This window comes from Pelmatolapia mariae, linkage group LG17 (assembly GCF_036321145.2).
Source record: "Pelmatolapia mariae isolate MD_Pm_ZW linkage group LG17, Pm_UMD_F_2, whole genome shotgun sequence".
Lineage (NCBI taxonomy): Eukaryota > Metazoa > Chordata > Actinopteri > Cichliformes > Cichlidae > Pelmatolapia > Pelmatolapia mariae.
The window spans coordinates 26385045-26401095 of NC_086242.1; the positions used below are offsets into that span (position 1 = coordinate 26385045).

General features: G+C 45.1%; 1 protein-coding gene across 2 annotated transcripts in view; it reads right to left on the reverse strand.

Annotated features, from left to right (window-relative positions):
- The window catches only part of LOC134646637 (pituitary adenylate cyclase-activating polypeptide type I receptor-like), a 74782-nt gene that overhangs the window by 26932 nt on the left and 31799 nt on the right, over positions 1-16051 (reverse strand). For both annotated transcript variants that reach the window (XR_010096776.1, XM_063500493.1), the window contains exon 3: positions 1167-1277. Coding sequence is in view for 1 of the 2 variants with exons in the window: in XM_063500493.1 (XP_063356563.1) it covers positions 1167-1277 (111 nt within the window). In the remaining variant the exon portion in view is untranslated. The remainder of the gene's footprint in view (positions 1-1166; positions 1278-16051) is intronic.

Below are 16051 nucleotides of genomic sequence, written 5' to 3' on the forward strand. Positions count from 1 at the left end.
TCCTGCCATAAGAGTGTGTGTGGGTGTGTGCAGGTTTCCCTCCTCCCTCCTAGGTGTGTGTGTGGGTGTGCGGTAGCTGTTGAGACAGGTGGAGACTGGAGAAGTTCCAGGGATTATCGGATGGCCTCTTAACCTCCAACTCACCTCACCACTCCCCTTTTCTCCTCTGTACCCAGTAAAGAGCCAGCTGTTTACTAGCTTTGAGTGTGTGTTGCTCACATTTTCTTGGGAGTGGCAGGAGTGGGGAGTCACACCTATGTTGTGTCTAGGTCTAGGTAACCCCAAGGCCCCAAGACATTTAGTAAAGACATTACATTTTGTTTCAGTGGCTTATTTTTACATCTCATGTCTAAATACTGATATCTTCTTTGTCATTGTTTATCTTTCAGATATCCAGAAATGCATGTTTTTTTTTTTATTCTTAGTTGTGTCTGTATCTATCTGTCAGTGATTTGTTGTTATGAGAGACTGGAGAGAGTCTATTATGTTTTCTTTAAACCAGCCAGCTGGATGAGTCAGAGTTCTGGAAAAGGTGAGGGTCGTGTAAACAGTCAGGACAGCACTACTCCCTACAGTGTGCAGTCTAGAAAAATGTAGTTTTTGTAAACCACTCAGTGAAAACATAACATTGGTGCTCAGAGATCTCCAAATATACCACAGTCACTTGCTGAGCTCTGAAGTGAAAATGGACAAATGCAAAATTATGGTTTTTAGGTTCAAATCTTCCTTTTAGTGGCATCTAAAAACAAGAAAAAAAACATTATTTGTTGAGTTGGCTCACACACACACACACACACACACACACACACACACACACACACACACACACACACACACACACACACACACACACACACACACACAGATAACATCAAGGAAGAAAACACTATACAGACAGAAGCAGGAGGATAAAAAGATCGCCATGACTGTTGGCAGCATTATTAATCACTTTGTTGCCCTGCCTCAACCAACGCTTATGTCAGTAGTTCTGCTGCAGTTCCTTGCAGTTTATATCAAGTTAGGATCCCTAACATAAGAACATTGTTTTTAGAACATTAAAAAAACACCGCCAAGCATCCTCAAAATGTCAAATTTTGGTACAGTAGCAATTATTTAAATTAACCAATTAAACCAAAGAAAACTAATCATTTAATTTGAGGTCTTACCTTGGTTATTAGGCAACAGCTGCCAGATGCCAGAGGCGCACGAGATATTGACCACCTGTCCCACCTCAGCATGATACCAGCACTGAAGGTTGTCCCAAACCGTTGGACAGCCTAACAAGGAAAGACAGTAATTACCAAACATTATAGAGTCTCAGTTAGCAGCACTAATACTTTCACAGCACAGGTGAGTAAACAGAAACATTACATATGGTCAGACCATCATGAAAACATAAATATACATGCTGGACAAAGACACAGTTCTTGTAGTTCTGCCTCTGCACACCATCAAATGCTTCAAGTCAAACAATTGCAATGTGACTGAAGTGCAGATTTTTAACTTAAACACCGAACTGTCTCATTTTCCCGTTCAGCACCATGGTTTACTCTTAACCTGCGCCATCTCAAAGCTAAAGGACGCCAACTGGAACGTCTGTTCAAGAAAACCGGACTTACGATACAAGAAATGTATAACAATCATATCTTGTTGTATAAGGATTGCATTGCTTCAGCCAAATCTGCATACTATTCTGGTTTAATCAGTTCTAGTGAAGGTAACTCCAGGTCTCTTTTCATTGTTTAGTAAAATTACGAAACCTCCGGACTCATTCTCCTCTCATATGGACTCTGCTGACTTTTGCAACTCTCTTATATCTTTTTTCACTGATAAAATCGCTGATATCCACCAACTTAACTCGGTAGGAGCGTCTAACTGTCAATGGTCAATGATAACTTAATTGTCCCTAACGGGAAATTGATTTGCAGTATGTCCATACAGAAATATAAAAAACAAACAAACAAACAAACAAGCAAACACATCACATACACACAAAAAAATAATATAAGCCCTGAGAAAACAACCTAAATTTTATCTTTAAAGAAAGTGCAATGTGCAATGGCAACAACACTTATGGTTTAGTGTTATTAACCATGATAATAGCAGTAGGTAGAAAAGACAATCTATGTCTTCACTGCAGGCACTTTACAACGACGACCTGATGGAAGCAGTTGAAAATCATTAAAGAGAGGATGATCTGAACACAACAAGACAGAGGTTGCCTTCCTCAGCACCTGCCTGTTAGAAAATTTCACAAGCTGGACCTGAGACCTCCCTGAAATCTGACCAGCCACTTTAACCAGGTTGCTAAATCTGGTCTTATTATTCAAGGACATATTACCGTACCAGGCAATGATACAGAAGGTTAAAACAGATTCAATAAAACTTTTATAAAAAAGAGTCATCATTTCAGATGAAACATTAAAACCTCTCAACTCCTTAAAAAGTACAGTCTTTGTTGAACCTTTTTCACTGTAGAAGCAAGATGTGACTCAAAGGACAGAGCCTTATCAAGAACAACCCCCACATACTTATAACTGTCCACCAGTTCAATGGCTGCACCATTTACCACTGTTAGTGCAGGATGGGGGGATGTCTTCCTGAAGTCAATAACCATGTCCTTGGTTTTCAAGGTGTTGATCATTAAGAAGGACTGATCACACCACGAAACAAACTCATCCACAACAGGCCCATGGGAATCCTCTTCACCATAAAGGAGGCTTACAATGACTGTGTCATCTGCATATTTAATGAAATGCCTGTTGGCCTGTGTACTGTGACAGTCATTAGTGTACAAAATATACAGTAGAGGAGAGAGACAACAACCTTGTGGTGAGCCAGTAGAAGAGTAAAGCTGTTTGGAAAAACAGCGGTTTACTCTCACACACTGAGATCTGTCAGTTAAAAAGTCTAAAATCCAACCAACGAGATTAAAATCAAGTTTAAACTGGTTAAGAAGTTTATCAACTAAAAGATGTGGCTGGATAGTATTAAAAGCTGAAGAAAAATCAATAAATAAGAGCCGAGCATGAGCTTTAGCACCATCGAGATGGTGATAAAGGAAATTCAACAGAGTGACCACTGCATCATCAACACCTCTGCAAGGCCTGTATGCAAATTGTAGTGGGTCGATAAGATTTTCTACTTGCTGCAGGATCTCCTTCCTGACAAGTTTTTCAAAGGACTTCATCACTAAAGATGTTAAAGCGACAGGCCTAAAATCATTTAATGATGTAGATTTTGTGGTCTTAGCAACTGGAGAAATAATTGATTTTTTCCATACCTCTGGAACCTTCTGTTGCTGAAGTGATAAAAGAAAGATGTAATAAAAAATACTGCATAATTGCAGAGTGCATGTTCTAAGCACCTGGCCACATATATTATCAGGACCTGGACTTTTATTAGTCTTACTCATTTTAAAAAGATTTTCCACCCTTCTTTCATCAAAGAACAAAGCTGGGGGGGCTCTGGTGCTCTCTATTAAGAAATCAAGTGTATTCCTAAAATTATAATTATCATTAAATCTCAAATAAAATCTATTCAGCTCATTGGCTAACTGAGAGTCTGAACTAAAACCAGGGAGACTTATCTTATTACAGTCACTGTAACAGTGACCAGTCATGTGTTTCATGCCTGCCCAGGTAACCCTTAAGTTATTGCTACCCATCTCCACCTCTACCTTATCCTTGTATTTTATTTTGGCTTTTTTAATTTCTGATAAGATAAGATAAGATAAGATAAGATAAGATAAGATAACCTTTATTAGTCCCACACGTGGGAAATTTGTTTTGTCACAGCAGGAAGTGGACAGTGCAAAAGTTATGAAGGACAATTAGAATAAAATAAAATAAGAATAAATACAGTACACAACTGTACAGAATAGAATAAAAATAGAATACTATATACAGTAGAATAAAATAGAATAAAATATACAATAGGATAAAAATAGAATACAAATGCTATATACAACAGAGTGAAAAATACAACGGTGCCAGAAAGATTATTGCACATTTGTGTTATTGCACATTTGTGGATGTGTGTGTATGATCAGTTAAAGTCTTTGTTGTGGAGTCTAACAGCAGTGGGGAGGAAAGACCTGCGAAATCTCTCCGTCCCACACCGTGGGTGCCGCAGTCTCCCACTGCAGGAGCTGCTCAGTGCTGTCACAGTCTCATGCATGGGGTGGGAGATGTTGTCCAGCAGGGATGACAGCTTAGCCACCATTCTCCTGTCACTCACCACCTCCACTGGGTCCAGAGGGCATCCTAGAACAGAGCTGGCCCTTCGGATCAGCCTGTTCAGTCTCTTCCTGTCCCCAGCAGAGATGCTGCCACCCCAGCAGACCACACCATAAAAGATGGCTGAGGCCACCACAGAGTCATAGAAGGTCTTCAGGAGTGGGCCCTCCACTCCAAACGACCTGAGTCTCCGCAGCAGGTACAGCCTGCTCTGCCCTTTCCTGTAGAGGGCGTCTGAGTTATGAGTCCAGTCCAGTTTGTTGTTCAGATGAACACCAAGGTACCTGTAGCTGTCCACAGTCTCAATGTCCATACCTTGGATGATCTGATCTCCTTCCTAATTTCTCTAACTTTCAAGATTTTCCCTTCAATAAAAGCTTTTTTCCTTTCATGAATCAGCCTCATAAGAGCTTTTGAAGACCATGGTTTGTTATTAGGGAAAAAATGCACAACCTTTGAAGGGATAATAATGTCTCTGCAAAAGGAGATATAGCTGCAGACAACATCAGTGAGTTCATTAATGTCGCTACATGATTCTGTAAACACCAACCAGTCTGTACAGTCAAAGCAGCCATGCAGGGCTAAAGAGGCGTCGTCACTCCAAACCTTTATGTGGTATTTCCTCACCTTCTCTCTTCTCAGCACAGTCTTATAAACTGGCAGGAGATGCACCGTGTTGTGATCCAAGGATCCAAGGGCGGGGCCAGCCACAGATGTGTACACACCTTTTATGGAACTGTAACATAGATCCAAAGTCTTATTGAAGCGTGTGGGACAGTTCACATACTGATAAAAACTGCTCAGTGTTTTCTTCACGTCGCAGCGATTAAAGTCCCCAAGAACAATATTAGGGGCCTCAGGAGAGAGAGATTGTAGTGAGTGGATGACGTTGGAGATGGTGTCAGTCGCATTCTTAGGATTCTCTTTAGGATGGATGTAAAAGACCGTGACGTTAATCTGTGGGAATTCCCTCAGCAGATAAAACGGCCTCAAAGACACAGAGAGGAACTCAATGTCAGGCAGAAACACTTGTTTACGAACAGTAACGTTTTTACACCATTTCTGATTTATTTACAAACACACCCCTCCTCCTTGAGATTTCTGAGTAGTTCCGGGGTCTAGATCCAGACGTATGGGAAACCCGAAGCCCTTTAATTCCAGAGAAGAATCAGGGTCAGAATCCCTGAGCCAAGTCTCTGTGAATGCCATTAGACATGTATTCCTGTAGTCACGTAAATGTGCGACATTCAAATGCAGTTCATCCAATTTACTCCTCAGAGACTGCACATTAGCCAGGATTATTGATGGTAAAGGAATACGATTGTATCGTATTTGCTTCCTCAATCGCTGATGTAGGCCTCCCTTCTTACCCCGCTTCTGTCACGGCGAGTGGGAAGAGCCGTGTGAAAAAAGGAAAAAGAGGATCCAAGCGCAGGCAGTCGTGAAGGTGTGAAGGTGATTTATTGATACGAAAATATAGAGAGGCAAACGACAAAACGGAGAACTAAACTATACTGGGACAACTAAACCACAGAGCATGAACAAGAACACGAACCTGAACATAAAGCATGAAGCAAGGTGGACGACGGTACAGGATGGTGACAGCAGGGAGAACACACGAGTAGGACATGGAGGATACACAGACGGACCAGCAACAACAATGACTAAAGACGTGACTTAAATACACACAGAGAAACACAAGGAGATTACACACAGGTGGTGGACACAGCTGGGAGTAATTAACAAGACGAGACAGAGGTAAAACTGAACACACTCACATGAGACGCAGACCTTCACAATAAAACAGGAAACAAGAACACTACACAAAGACGCAGACTCGACACTGAGAGACAGACAGAAAAAGACACCTAAACCCACACATGAGAACACAAATCCTTATCACCAATAAACAGAAACTCTAATAATAGACATCATCATAACCACAACAAGAGAACAATAAAACAATCCCAGATGCAAAATAAACCAAAGCATAATAAACTCAAAATACTGGGTCCAACGGACCCAGAACCGTGACAGTACCCCCCCTCTAAGGGCTGGCTCCCGACAGCCACAAACAAACAAAAAAAAAAGAACGAAACATGAGCACCAAACCAGGGCGGGCGGAGGGGGTCAAGGAAGGAGGGACAGAAACCAAACAAAAAACAAGGAGCACAAGAGTCCAAACAACACAGGAAAACACATCAAAACCAAAAACCAAACAAGAGCTCAACAAGAGTCCACAAACAGTTCAGGGGGTCGACCCGGAGGTCGGCCATACAGGAGCCAAAACAGGTCAGGGGGCCGGCCATGCACACGGCAACGGGCAAACAGTTCAGGGGACCGACCGTGCACACAGCAACGGCGGCGACGGGCAAACAGGTCTGGAGGCCGACCGTGCGCACGGCAGCGGCGGCGACGGGCAAACAGTTCTGGAGGCCGTCCGTGCGCACGGCAGCGGCGGCGACGGGCAAACAGTTCTGGAGGCCGACCGCTTGGAAGGTAGTGGCGGCCACTGAGCAGGTCCGGAGGTCGGCCGCGATGCCAGCGGCGGCGACGAACCCTGTCCGGAAGTCGTCCTCGACGACCATGATGCAAACTTAGAGGCCTGGAAAGCGGCCGGCAGAGGCGTGGCGGAACAGGACGAGCTGGGCCAGACGAAGGCGGAGCAGGACGAGCTGGGCCAGACGAAGGCGGAGCAGAAGCAGGCGCAGCAGAAGCAGCGGCTGAGGCCGGGCCAGGCGTGGACGAAGACACAGAGGCCGGGCCAGGCGTGGACGAAGACACAGAGGCCGGGCCAGGCGTGGACGAAGACACAGAGGCCGGGCCAGGCGTGGACGAAGACACAGAGGCCGGGCCAGGCGTGGACGAAGACACAGAGGCCGGGCCAGGCGTGGACGAAGACACAGAGGCCGGGCCAGGGGAAGACGGCGGCGAGACGGCTGCGGAACCTGACGGCGGCGGGACGGCTGCAGGCGTGGATGAAGCTGCGGCTGCAGGCGTGGATGAAGCTGCGGCTGCAGGCGTGGATGAAGCTGCGGCTGCAGGCGTGGATGGGCTCCTCGGGCCCTCCAGCTGATGAGGCCAGAAACTGGCTAGGTTCTCCTGAACCTCCAGCTGACGAGTCATGGGGCTGGACGGGCTCCTCGGGCCCTCCAGCCGACGACACCTGAGGCTGGCTGGGTTCTCCCGAACCCCCAGCTGACGACACTTGAGGCTGGCTGGGTTCTCCCGAACCCCCAGCTGACGACACTTGAGGCTGGCTGGGTTCTCCCGAACCCCCAGCTGACGACACTTGAGGCTGGCTGGGTTCTCCCGAACCCCCAGCTGACGACACTTGAGGCTGGCTGGGTTCTCCCGAAGCCACTGAGCAGGCCCGGAGGTCGGCCACGATGCCAGCGGCGGTGACGAACCCTGTCCGGAAGTCGTCCTCGACGGCCATGATGCAAACTTAGAGGCCTGGAAAGCGGCCGGCAGAGGCGAGGCGGAACAGGACGAGCTGGGCCAGACGAAGGCGGAGCAGGACGAGCTGGGCCAGACGAAGGCGGAGCAGAAGCAGGCGCAGCAGAAGCAGAGGCTGAGGCCGGGCCAGGCGTGGACGAAGACACAGAGGCCGGGCCAGGCGTGGACGAAGACACAGAGGCCGGGCCAGGCGTGGACGAAGACACAGAGGCCGGGCCAGGCGTGGACGAAGACACAGAGGCCGGGCCAGGCGTGGACGAAGACACAGAGGCCGGGCCAGGCGTGGACGAAGACACAGAGGCCGGGCCAGGGGAAGACGGCGGCGGGACGGCTGCAGGCGTGGATGAAGCTGCGGCTGCAGGCGTGGATGAAGCTGCGGTTGGCTGGACGGGCTCCTCGGGCCCTCCAGCTGATGAGGCCAGAAACTGGCTAGGTTCTCCTGAACCTCCAGCTGACGAGTCATGGGGCTGGACGGGCTCCTCGGGCCCTCCAGCCGACGACACCTGAGGCTGGCTGGGTTCTCTTGAACCCCCAGCAGACGACACTTGAGGCTGGCTGGGTTCTCCCGAACCCCCAGCTAACGACACTTGAGGCTGGCTGGGTTCTCCCGAACCCCCAGCTGACGACACTTGAGGCTGGCTGGGTTCACCCGAACCCCCAGCTAACGACACTTGAGGCTGGCTGGGTTCTCCCGAACCCCCAGCTGACGACACTTGAGGCTGGCTGGGTTCACCCGAACCCCCAGCTGACGACACTTGAGGCTGGCTGGGTTCACCCGAACCCCCAGCTGACGACACTTGAGGCTGGGCTCCTCCGAACCCCCAGCTGACGACACTTGAGACTGGACGGGCTCCTCAGGCCCTCCAGTGGAAACCGACACCGAGGCAGCAGGTACGCAGACCTCTGCCGGTGTGGACACTGGCTGGAACCGAGCAGCACAGTGGCTAGACTCAGGCAGCAACAGTGGGATGCAGTCCTCAGAGGGCTGAAAGTGTTCCCCAATACACTCAGCAGAGGACGGAGGCGGACGGGTGAACTCACTTGAGCTCTCAGGGGGTGCTGAGAGCCGAGGCTGCTCTGGTGAGTTCCCCGGTGAAACTGCTGGTGCTGGCGTCTTGACCTCTAGGGGTCCAGAGTCAGCTGGTGAGCGACACCCAGCCTCTGGGGAGGCCCTAGAGGGAGTAACTGTCTCTGAGGTGGCCAGCTTAAGGGAACCAGCAGATGTTGTGGTGAAGTGTGTTCCCTGCTTAGAATGAGACGGTGAGGATGGTGACTGAATGAACGGGTGGGTAGGCTGCTGAACCGGTGGTAACTGAGCTACAAGTAGCGAGGTTGTAACAGGTGGTGGAGTGGCTGACTGAACTGAGGGCAGCGTGGCTGCTGACTGAACTGAGGGCAGCGTGGCTGCTGACTGAACTGAGGGCAGCGTGGCTGCTGACTGAACTGAGGGCAGCGTGGCTGCTGACTGAACTGAGGGCAGCGTGGCTGCTGACTGAACTGAGGGCAGCGTGGCTGCTGACTGAACTGAGGGCAGCGTGGCTGCTGACTGAACTGAGGGCAGCGTGGCTGCTGACTGAATTGCTAACTGTCCTGCTAGCTGTGTTACAGACCCCACATTAGACTGTGGTGAAAGTGTAGATGGGAAAACATGATCAGGAAAAACTGCTTCGGTGAAGTTTACAACTTCCCCTGAATGAACTGAAGGAGACGAAAAAACTTCCCTGACACTTAAGTTCCCTACGTTCATAGTGCTAGACTCAGGTACTCCAGGCTTGGACACAACAGCATGAACACAGTCATTAACACAAAATGTAGGCTCAGAAAAGGCAGTCTTTGGGGCAGTGGCCATGGGTGAGACGGAAAAATCATTGTTATCTTCAAACGACACACAAAAAAATAGCTCCAGAAAACACAGTCACGGAGTCTGATGCAGCAGAAAAAGTGTCTCTTTCACTCACCACAGCCGGCTGCTCTGACATTCTGAATTCCGGCTGTGGGGTGCCGCGCCGACGGCGTGAACGTCGCTTCCTCCGTGGAGGCAGCTCCGACGGGCCGGGTAACTCCTCATCCGGCGGTACGGACGGCACGTCCTCCGTTGAAGCGAGCGGGCGAGCAGTGACGGCGGGGGGGTGAAGGTGTAGTTCGTGGAGAATAAAGTTTTGTACGAGCGGGTGCAATGAGTCCAATAACCAGGGGTAACTGGAAATAAGGTGTTGTAGGTCCGCTTCCACAGTGTAAAGAGAGGCTTCTCCCTCATACTCTAACAACTGGTAAATTAATTTAGAAGCTGAGTTGATAACGGCATCCTGAAGCTCCCTGGGTGGGGTGACTGCCGCTGGATCCATATCTGGCTGGTCCGTACTGTCACGGCGAGTGGGAAGAGCCGTGTGAAAAAAGGAAAAAGAGGATCCAAGCGCAGGCAGTCGTGAAGGTGTGAAGGTGATTTATTGATACGAAAATATAGAGAGGCAAACGACAAAACGGAGAACTAAACTATACTGGGACAACTAAACCACAGAGCATGAACAAGAACACGAACCTGAACATAAAGCATGAAGCAAGGTGGACGACGGTACAGGATGGTGACAGCAGGGAGGACACACGAGTAGGACATGGAGGATACACAGACGGACCAGCAACAACAATGACTAAAGACGTGACTTAAATACACACAGAGAAACACAAGGAGATTACACACAGGTGGTGGACACAGCTGGGAGTAATTAACAAGACGAGACAGAGGTAAAACTGAACACACTCACATGAGACGCAGACCTTCACAATAAAACAGGAAACAAGAACACTACACAAAGACGCAGACTCGACACTGAGAGACAGACAGAAAAAGACACCTAAACCCACACATGAGAACACAAATCCTTATCACCAATAAACAGAAACTCTAATAATAGACATCATCATAACCACAACAAGAGAACAATAAAACAATCCCAGATGCAAAATAAACCAAAGCATAATAAACTCAAAATACTGGGTCCAACGGACCCAGAACCGTGACAGCTTCCTTGCTTTGACTCTGTTAAAAACAAGAGTGCCCCTGTGGTTACAGGATAATCCAGAGCTGGAAAACACTGGAGGGTGAAAAGAGTCCAGAGACGGGCCTTTCCACCGAAGATCCAGAAGAAACTCCCGTTAGTATGTAATTGTTTGTGAGTAGCAATGACTCCAAACAACCGTCAGGATTGCCAATAAAACCATGCGAAATAAAAACCCCATCTTCGTTAAAAGAAGTTCCACAAAGCACAAGCCGATGCTGTAGGATTTCCTCAGGCTCAAAAAAATAAAAACATAACTCAAGAATGAAATAAAATAAGTTAAAACACTGACACTGACAGACAGAGACAACCTGCTGGTCGCCGCAAGAGCAGGGAAAACAAACTGTGAAATAGACTTTGTTTTCCTCACTGTCTTCCTCCCAGTTATTTTCAAGTTTTACTCTTCCCTCCATAGCTGATGTATTAAATCTTATTCAAAAATCAAAATCATCCACTTGTCAGCTCGACCCTCTTCCCACTGTATTATTTAAAGCTTGTCTTCCCTCATTGGCTCCTCTCATAACTAGTATTATCCACTCTTCCCTTAACACTGGAATTATTCCTCCACCCCTGAAAACTGCTTCTGTCGCTCCAATTCTCAAAAAGCCTGGTGCAGATCCCAATAATTTTGATAATCTCCACCCTATATCAAACCTCCCCTTTATTTCAAAAATCCTTGAGAAAGTTGTTGCCTTCCAGCTTCACTCATACCTCAATGACCATAATCTCTACGAACAATTTCAGTGCCCCTCCCGAAAATCTCCCGGAGCCACCATTCTCCCGAATTTCTCCTAATTTTCCACCCGGACAACAAAATTGAAAAACCATATCCCAGATTGGCTCAGGCAATTCCAGTTTCCAACAATGGCTACTACTGATGCAGCTACTTAGTTTTAATATCACTCTTATTACTTTTTGTGGGTCGCAAAATAAACTTTTAACATATTTTCAGGCGAGAATGTAGCTGTGTAAACTTCAAATATCTGAGCCGGGGAGAACAGCAAACTCCTGGCACATCGTTTTCAAACCCCCACGGTCTTTCGCTACTCAGGTTAAACATGATATATAAGTCACTTAAATAACTTAAACATGTTATTGTTTGGCTTTTTTCAGTGTTTTATTTGTTCATGACTAAATCAGTTTGGCTGAGATTAAATTTATTAGATTAAATGAAACTTTATTAATCCCTCGGGAGGGTTCCTCCAGGGTTTTCACACAGCTGAATAAACGTCAAACAGAAAACTGATTAAACAGAAGTGTGAGATGGTCAAGAATTTACACCAGCGTCCGGTTATATTTTAGATAGCAAGGAGCAGACGGCAGAGTTTCACTCCACCAAGAGAGCTAATGACGTAATTCTGAAGGCTAGACTCGGCTTTTGGAAGACCCGGCCCACTTAGACCATGAAGGCCGGGTCCTCAGGTGGACGCAGCCTCTGAATTTGGACACCCCTGCTGTTTCCGGCCGGACAATAATAACAGTGACATTTAACCTATTTACCCGATAAGTAAACATTGTAAAATTCAAGTTTATTGTGTATATACGTATATGTATACCACTCCCCCCCAACAGCCCTTTTGAATGTCTCCCTAATTCTGAGGTCTCAAGGTTGGCAAGTATGTCCCTCCATAAACTTCAACTTCTTCAGAATTCTGCAGCTCGGGTCATAACTCGTACTCTCTTAAGAGACCATATCACCCCAATTCTTCAACAGCCTCACTGGTTGCCCATAAAAGCCAGGATAAACTAAGATAAAATCTTAGTTCTCATGTTTAAGTGTATTCATAACCTTGCCCCTCCTTATCTCTGTGATCTGCTTCATATCACCACAGTTTCCCGCTCTCTCAGATCTTCATCTGCCATCTTGTTGTTCCTTCTGCTCACCTTATCACTATGGTAAGCTTTCAGTCGCTCTGCTCCTCGGCTCTGGATTCCCTTCCCTTACTTAAGTCACAACTCAAAACCTACTTGTTTAACCTGGCTTACTCGCTTTAATACTTGCTGTCAAATCATGTTTTTTTTTTTGTGTTTGTTTTTAAAAATTTGTTGTTTGTGGTTGTATTTTGCTGGTTTCTGTATTTTAATTTATTAGAATCTATTTTAATCTACTGTTTTATTGATGTTGTTTTCTCTTTGTAAGGTGACCTTGGGTTTTAGAAAGGCGCCCTCAAATAAAATGTATTATTATTATTATTATTATTAGTAGTAGTAATTTTAAATACGAGTTCAAAAGAGATGCCTGTGCAAGTGAGAGGAGCCATCATTAGATTAAAAAAAACATGAACCATAAATCCATGAAAGAGAAAACATTTGGATTGGTCAACTCAAAAACTGATGTGTTCTTAAAAAGAATAAATGCCAACAGCATCAAAAAAGTGCATGATGATAGATGTATTTACATAGTTAAGAAAAAGCCTGCGAGTCATACAGTTGCATTCACAACTGGAAGTAATTCACTTGATCTTCATTAGTTTGAAACTGAAAGCTGGTTGTTTGTCGACTTTCCGGGCCCTGGTTGCCTAGGTAGCCCTTGGCAAAAACGTATTTACTACCAAGTAATATCTCAATCCATGCTGACATTGGTAATCGTTGAGAAAAGTTTATCACCAATTTGTGTCACCTCTAGCTGCCAAATGTCGTTCACTATCCATAGTCTCTGGTCACCACAACACTGCAAATCGTTCCCAGTGGGTCAAAAGGTAAATCAAGAATGTTCTTGAGGAGGCAGGTGTTTCACTTTCAAAGTGTAAAATCAAGAGATACCATCCTGAATGTAAAAACAGGTTTGCAACAAGGTGCAAATTCCCTAAAGCAAAATAACAGGATACTCTTCAATGGCAATGTCAGTCATCCTTCAGCCTAGCCCAGCATGCTTTTATTAAAAGTAGTTATTAAATATAAAATTGAATGCAGAGAGACCCACAAACAAGCAGCAACTTAAGGGAAAATAAAGGTTTGATAGACATCTCACGGGAGGAAATGCAGCATTTAGTAATGTCCATGTGTTCTAGGTTTCATGTAGTCATTCACTGAATTTGGATTTTTATCCAATTATTAAAAACGATTTTATCTTTTAATATGATATTTCAAATCATGTGTGTTCATCCAATAATTTTGAGCCTCTGAAAATGTATATGTATAAACATTCATAAAAAGCCTATAATTCCTAAACCCATCCAGCCATTCGTTCTCTTCTGCTTATCTAAGTTGGGATGCCTTTATGATTTCACTTTACACATATTATTCAATTTTTTTTAAACATGAGTAATAGTCTGTGACTAACCTGTGACTGTGGTAATAGCACACTCTAAAAGAGTGTTACACTTAAGGTGAAGGTTTTGTTTTTCAGGGCATCTTAAAGAGTAATGTGATACTTACCAGGTCTTAAAATGAGATAAATACAATCTCAGCTGAACAATAAAGCATGACACATTACACTCTGTCATTATTTATTTAGCAGAAGACAACACAACGTGCAGAACCAGTGTGTGGAAACACTAAGCACACCGTTATTGCTCCAAAAGGAGTTAGGAGTGTAAAACAGCAGCCAGGTGCTGATAATTAAACACACATGAGTAACTGCTCAACAGCAAGTGTGATCACCTTTATAAAAGTACATATTTTAGCCATTTGCTAATGTGGCTTCAGCTCAAACTCTAAAGGTCTCAGTTAGTATGTTAAATATTAAAGTTCACTAGAGGACAATTAGAAAAAGATTAATCAAGTACGGCTTGTTGGTAAGACAAGACCAAAGTGGACATGTTTGACCATTATGCAGAGTGCCATATTTGGTGAAAACCAAACACAGCATATCTGCTCAAACATCTCATAGAAACTGGCAAGCACGTTGGTTGAGGAGATGTAATTTTGGGTCTGTTTTGCGGCCACAGGACCTGGACACATTTAAGTCATCAACCATGAACTCCTCTGTATTAAAATGATTCTAGAATGGAGTGTGAGGTTGTCTACCCGACAGCTAAAACTTGGCTTGAATTTACAGTTTGTTTTTTACATTTTGATATACTTTGTTAATACAATTAACCTGAAATCACACAAAAACCATAAAAGTAGGAAAAGGTTAGATTTTTTTTACTCTGACAAACCAACCAACATGTTTAACAAATCATTTTCAAAACTTGAAATGCAAATATATATTGTGATTTTTTAAAACTTATGCACAAATTTTGAACACAACAAAGTTACATACAACTATTTATATAACAATGCAGCCAATGCCTCGGCTGTTTTTTGTACAATTATTTAAAACTCTTTACAGAAACAAACACAACGCTATACACTGATTACGCACTCCAAACACACTAAATGTCTCACATTTCAAAACTCTCAATATCGCTCTCGCTCTCTCACTTGCTCCAGTCACTCCCAAAACTTTCCCCTTTTCCTTTTTTACTCTTACAATTTAAAAACTGGTATGTAGTTTGAAGTCCACAATTTCAACACAAGGTGAAATGGAGACTCAGTGAAACAGGCTGCATCTTGCTGTTACGTCATCTTAAAAGAGTCATTTGATTTAGACACACTGGCGCACCTGTCAACTCCAGATGGAACTATGTATAAACAAATGCTCAATGAAGCAACATTTTGAAGAAGAATGGGCCAAATTTAGACAAAAATGATGTAATGGGGTCATAAAGTCATAGAGAAATTAGTTCAAGTTACTGCTGCTAAAGTTGGCTCTGTAAGCTATTGAATCATGGGGCATACTCAGTTCTTCACAGCACTGCAGAGTCCTGTAAAAAATATAAAATGTATGTAACATGAATGTTCCTGTGTGTCATGTTTGTGCCATTCCATACAGTAAAATATTGTATGTCCTGTTGTTACTCCTGTAGCTTTGTTTTAGAAGTTCCTTCATTAGAACATTGGGATTCTGCAGGTACTACAGGATTCAGGGGTGTTATTTTTCATTGGGTTTTCCCCACTATGGGAAAGTGAAAAGGCATTTCATTTGGTGTCGTCCTCAGCCCTCCTTTCTACCCACACTCTGTCTCTGCTGTTCCCCTCACTTGCCTGATGAGCTCTCCCTGCAGTCTGCATTGCTCCAAGCGAGGGCGGCATGGAGAGGGTGGCAGAGTTTAAAAGAGAGCAGTAATGAGGATTCCGTCTCTCCACCACCACGTCTCATACATCAAAGCTCCTTGCTCCTGTGTCAATTAAAAGAGCTATGCACAAAGACACCCCGCCACTCATTCATAATAAAACACAGCTCTTGGCTAGTGCTGGAAGATTGGCTGCCAAAGCAGTGATGAAGCAAACATTGGACCCCCGTAACCCCCA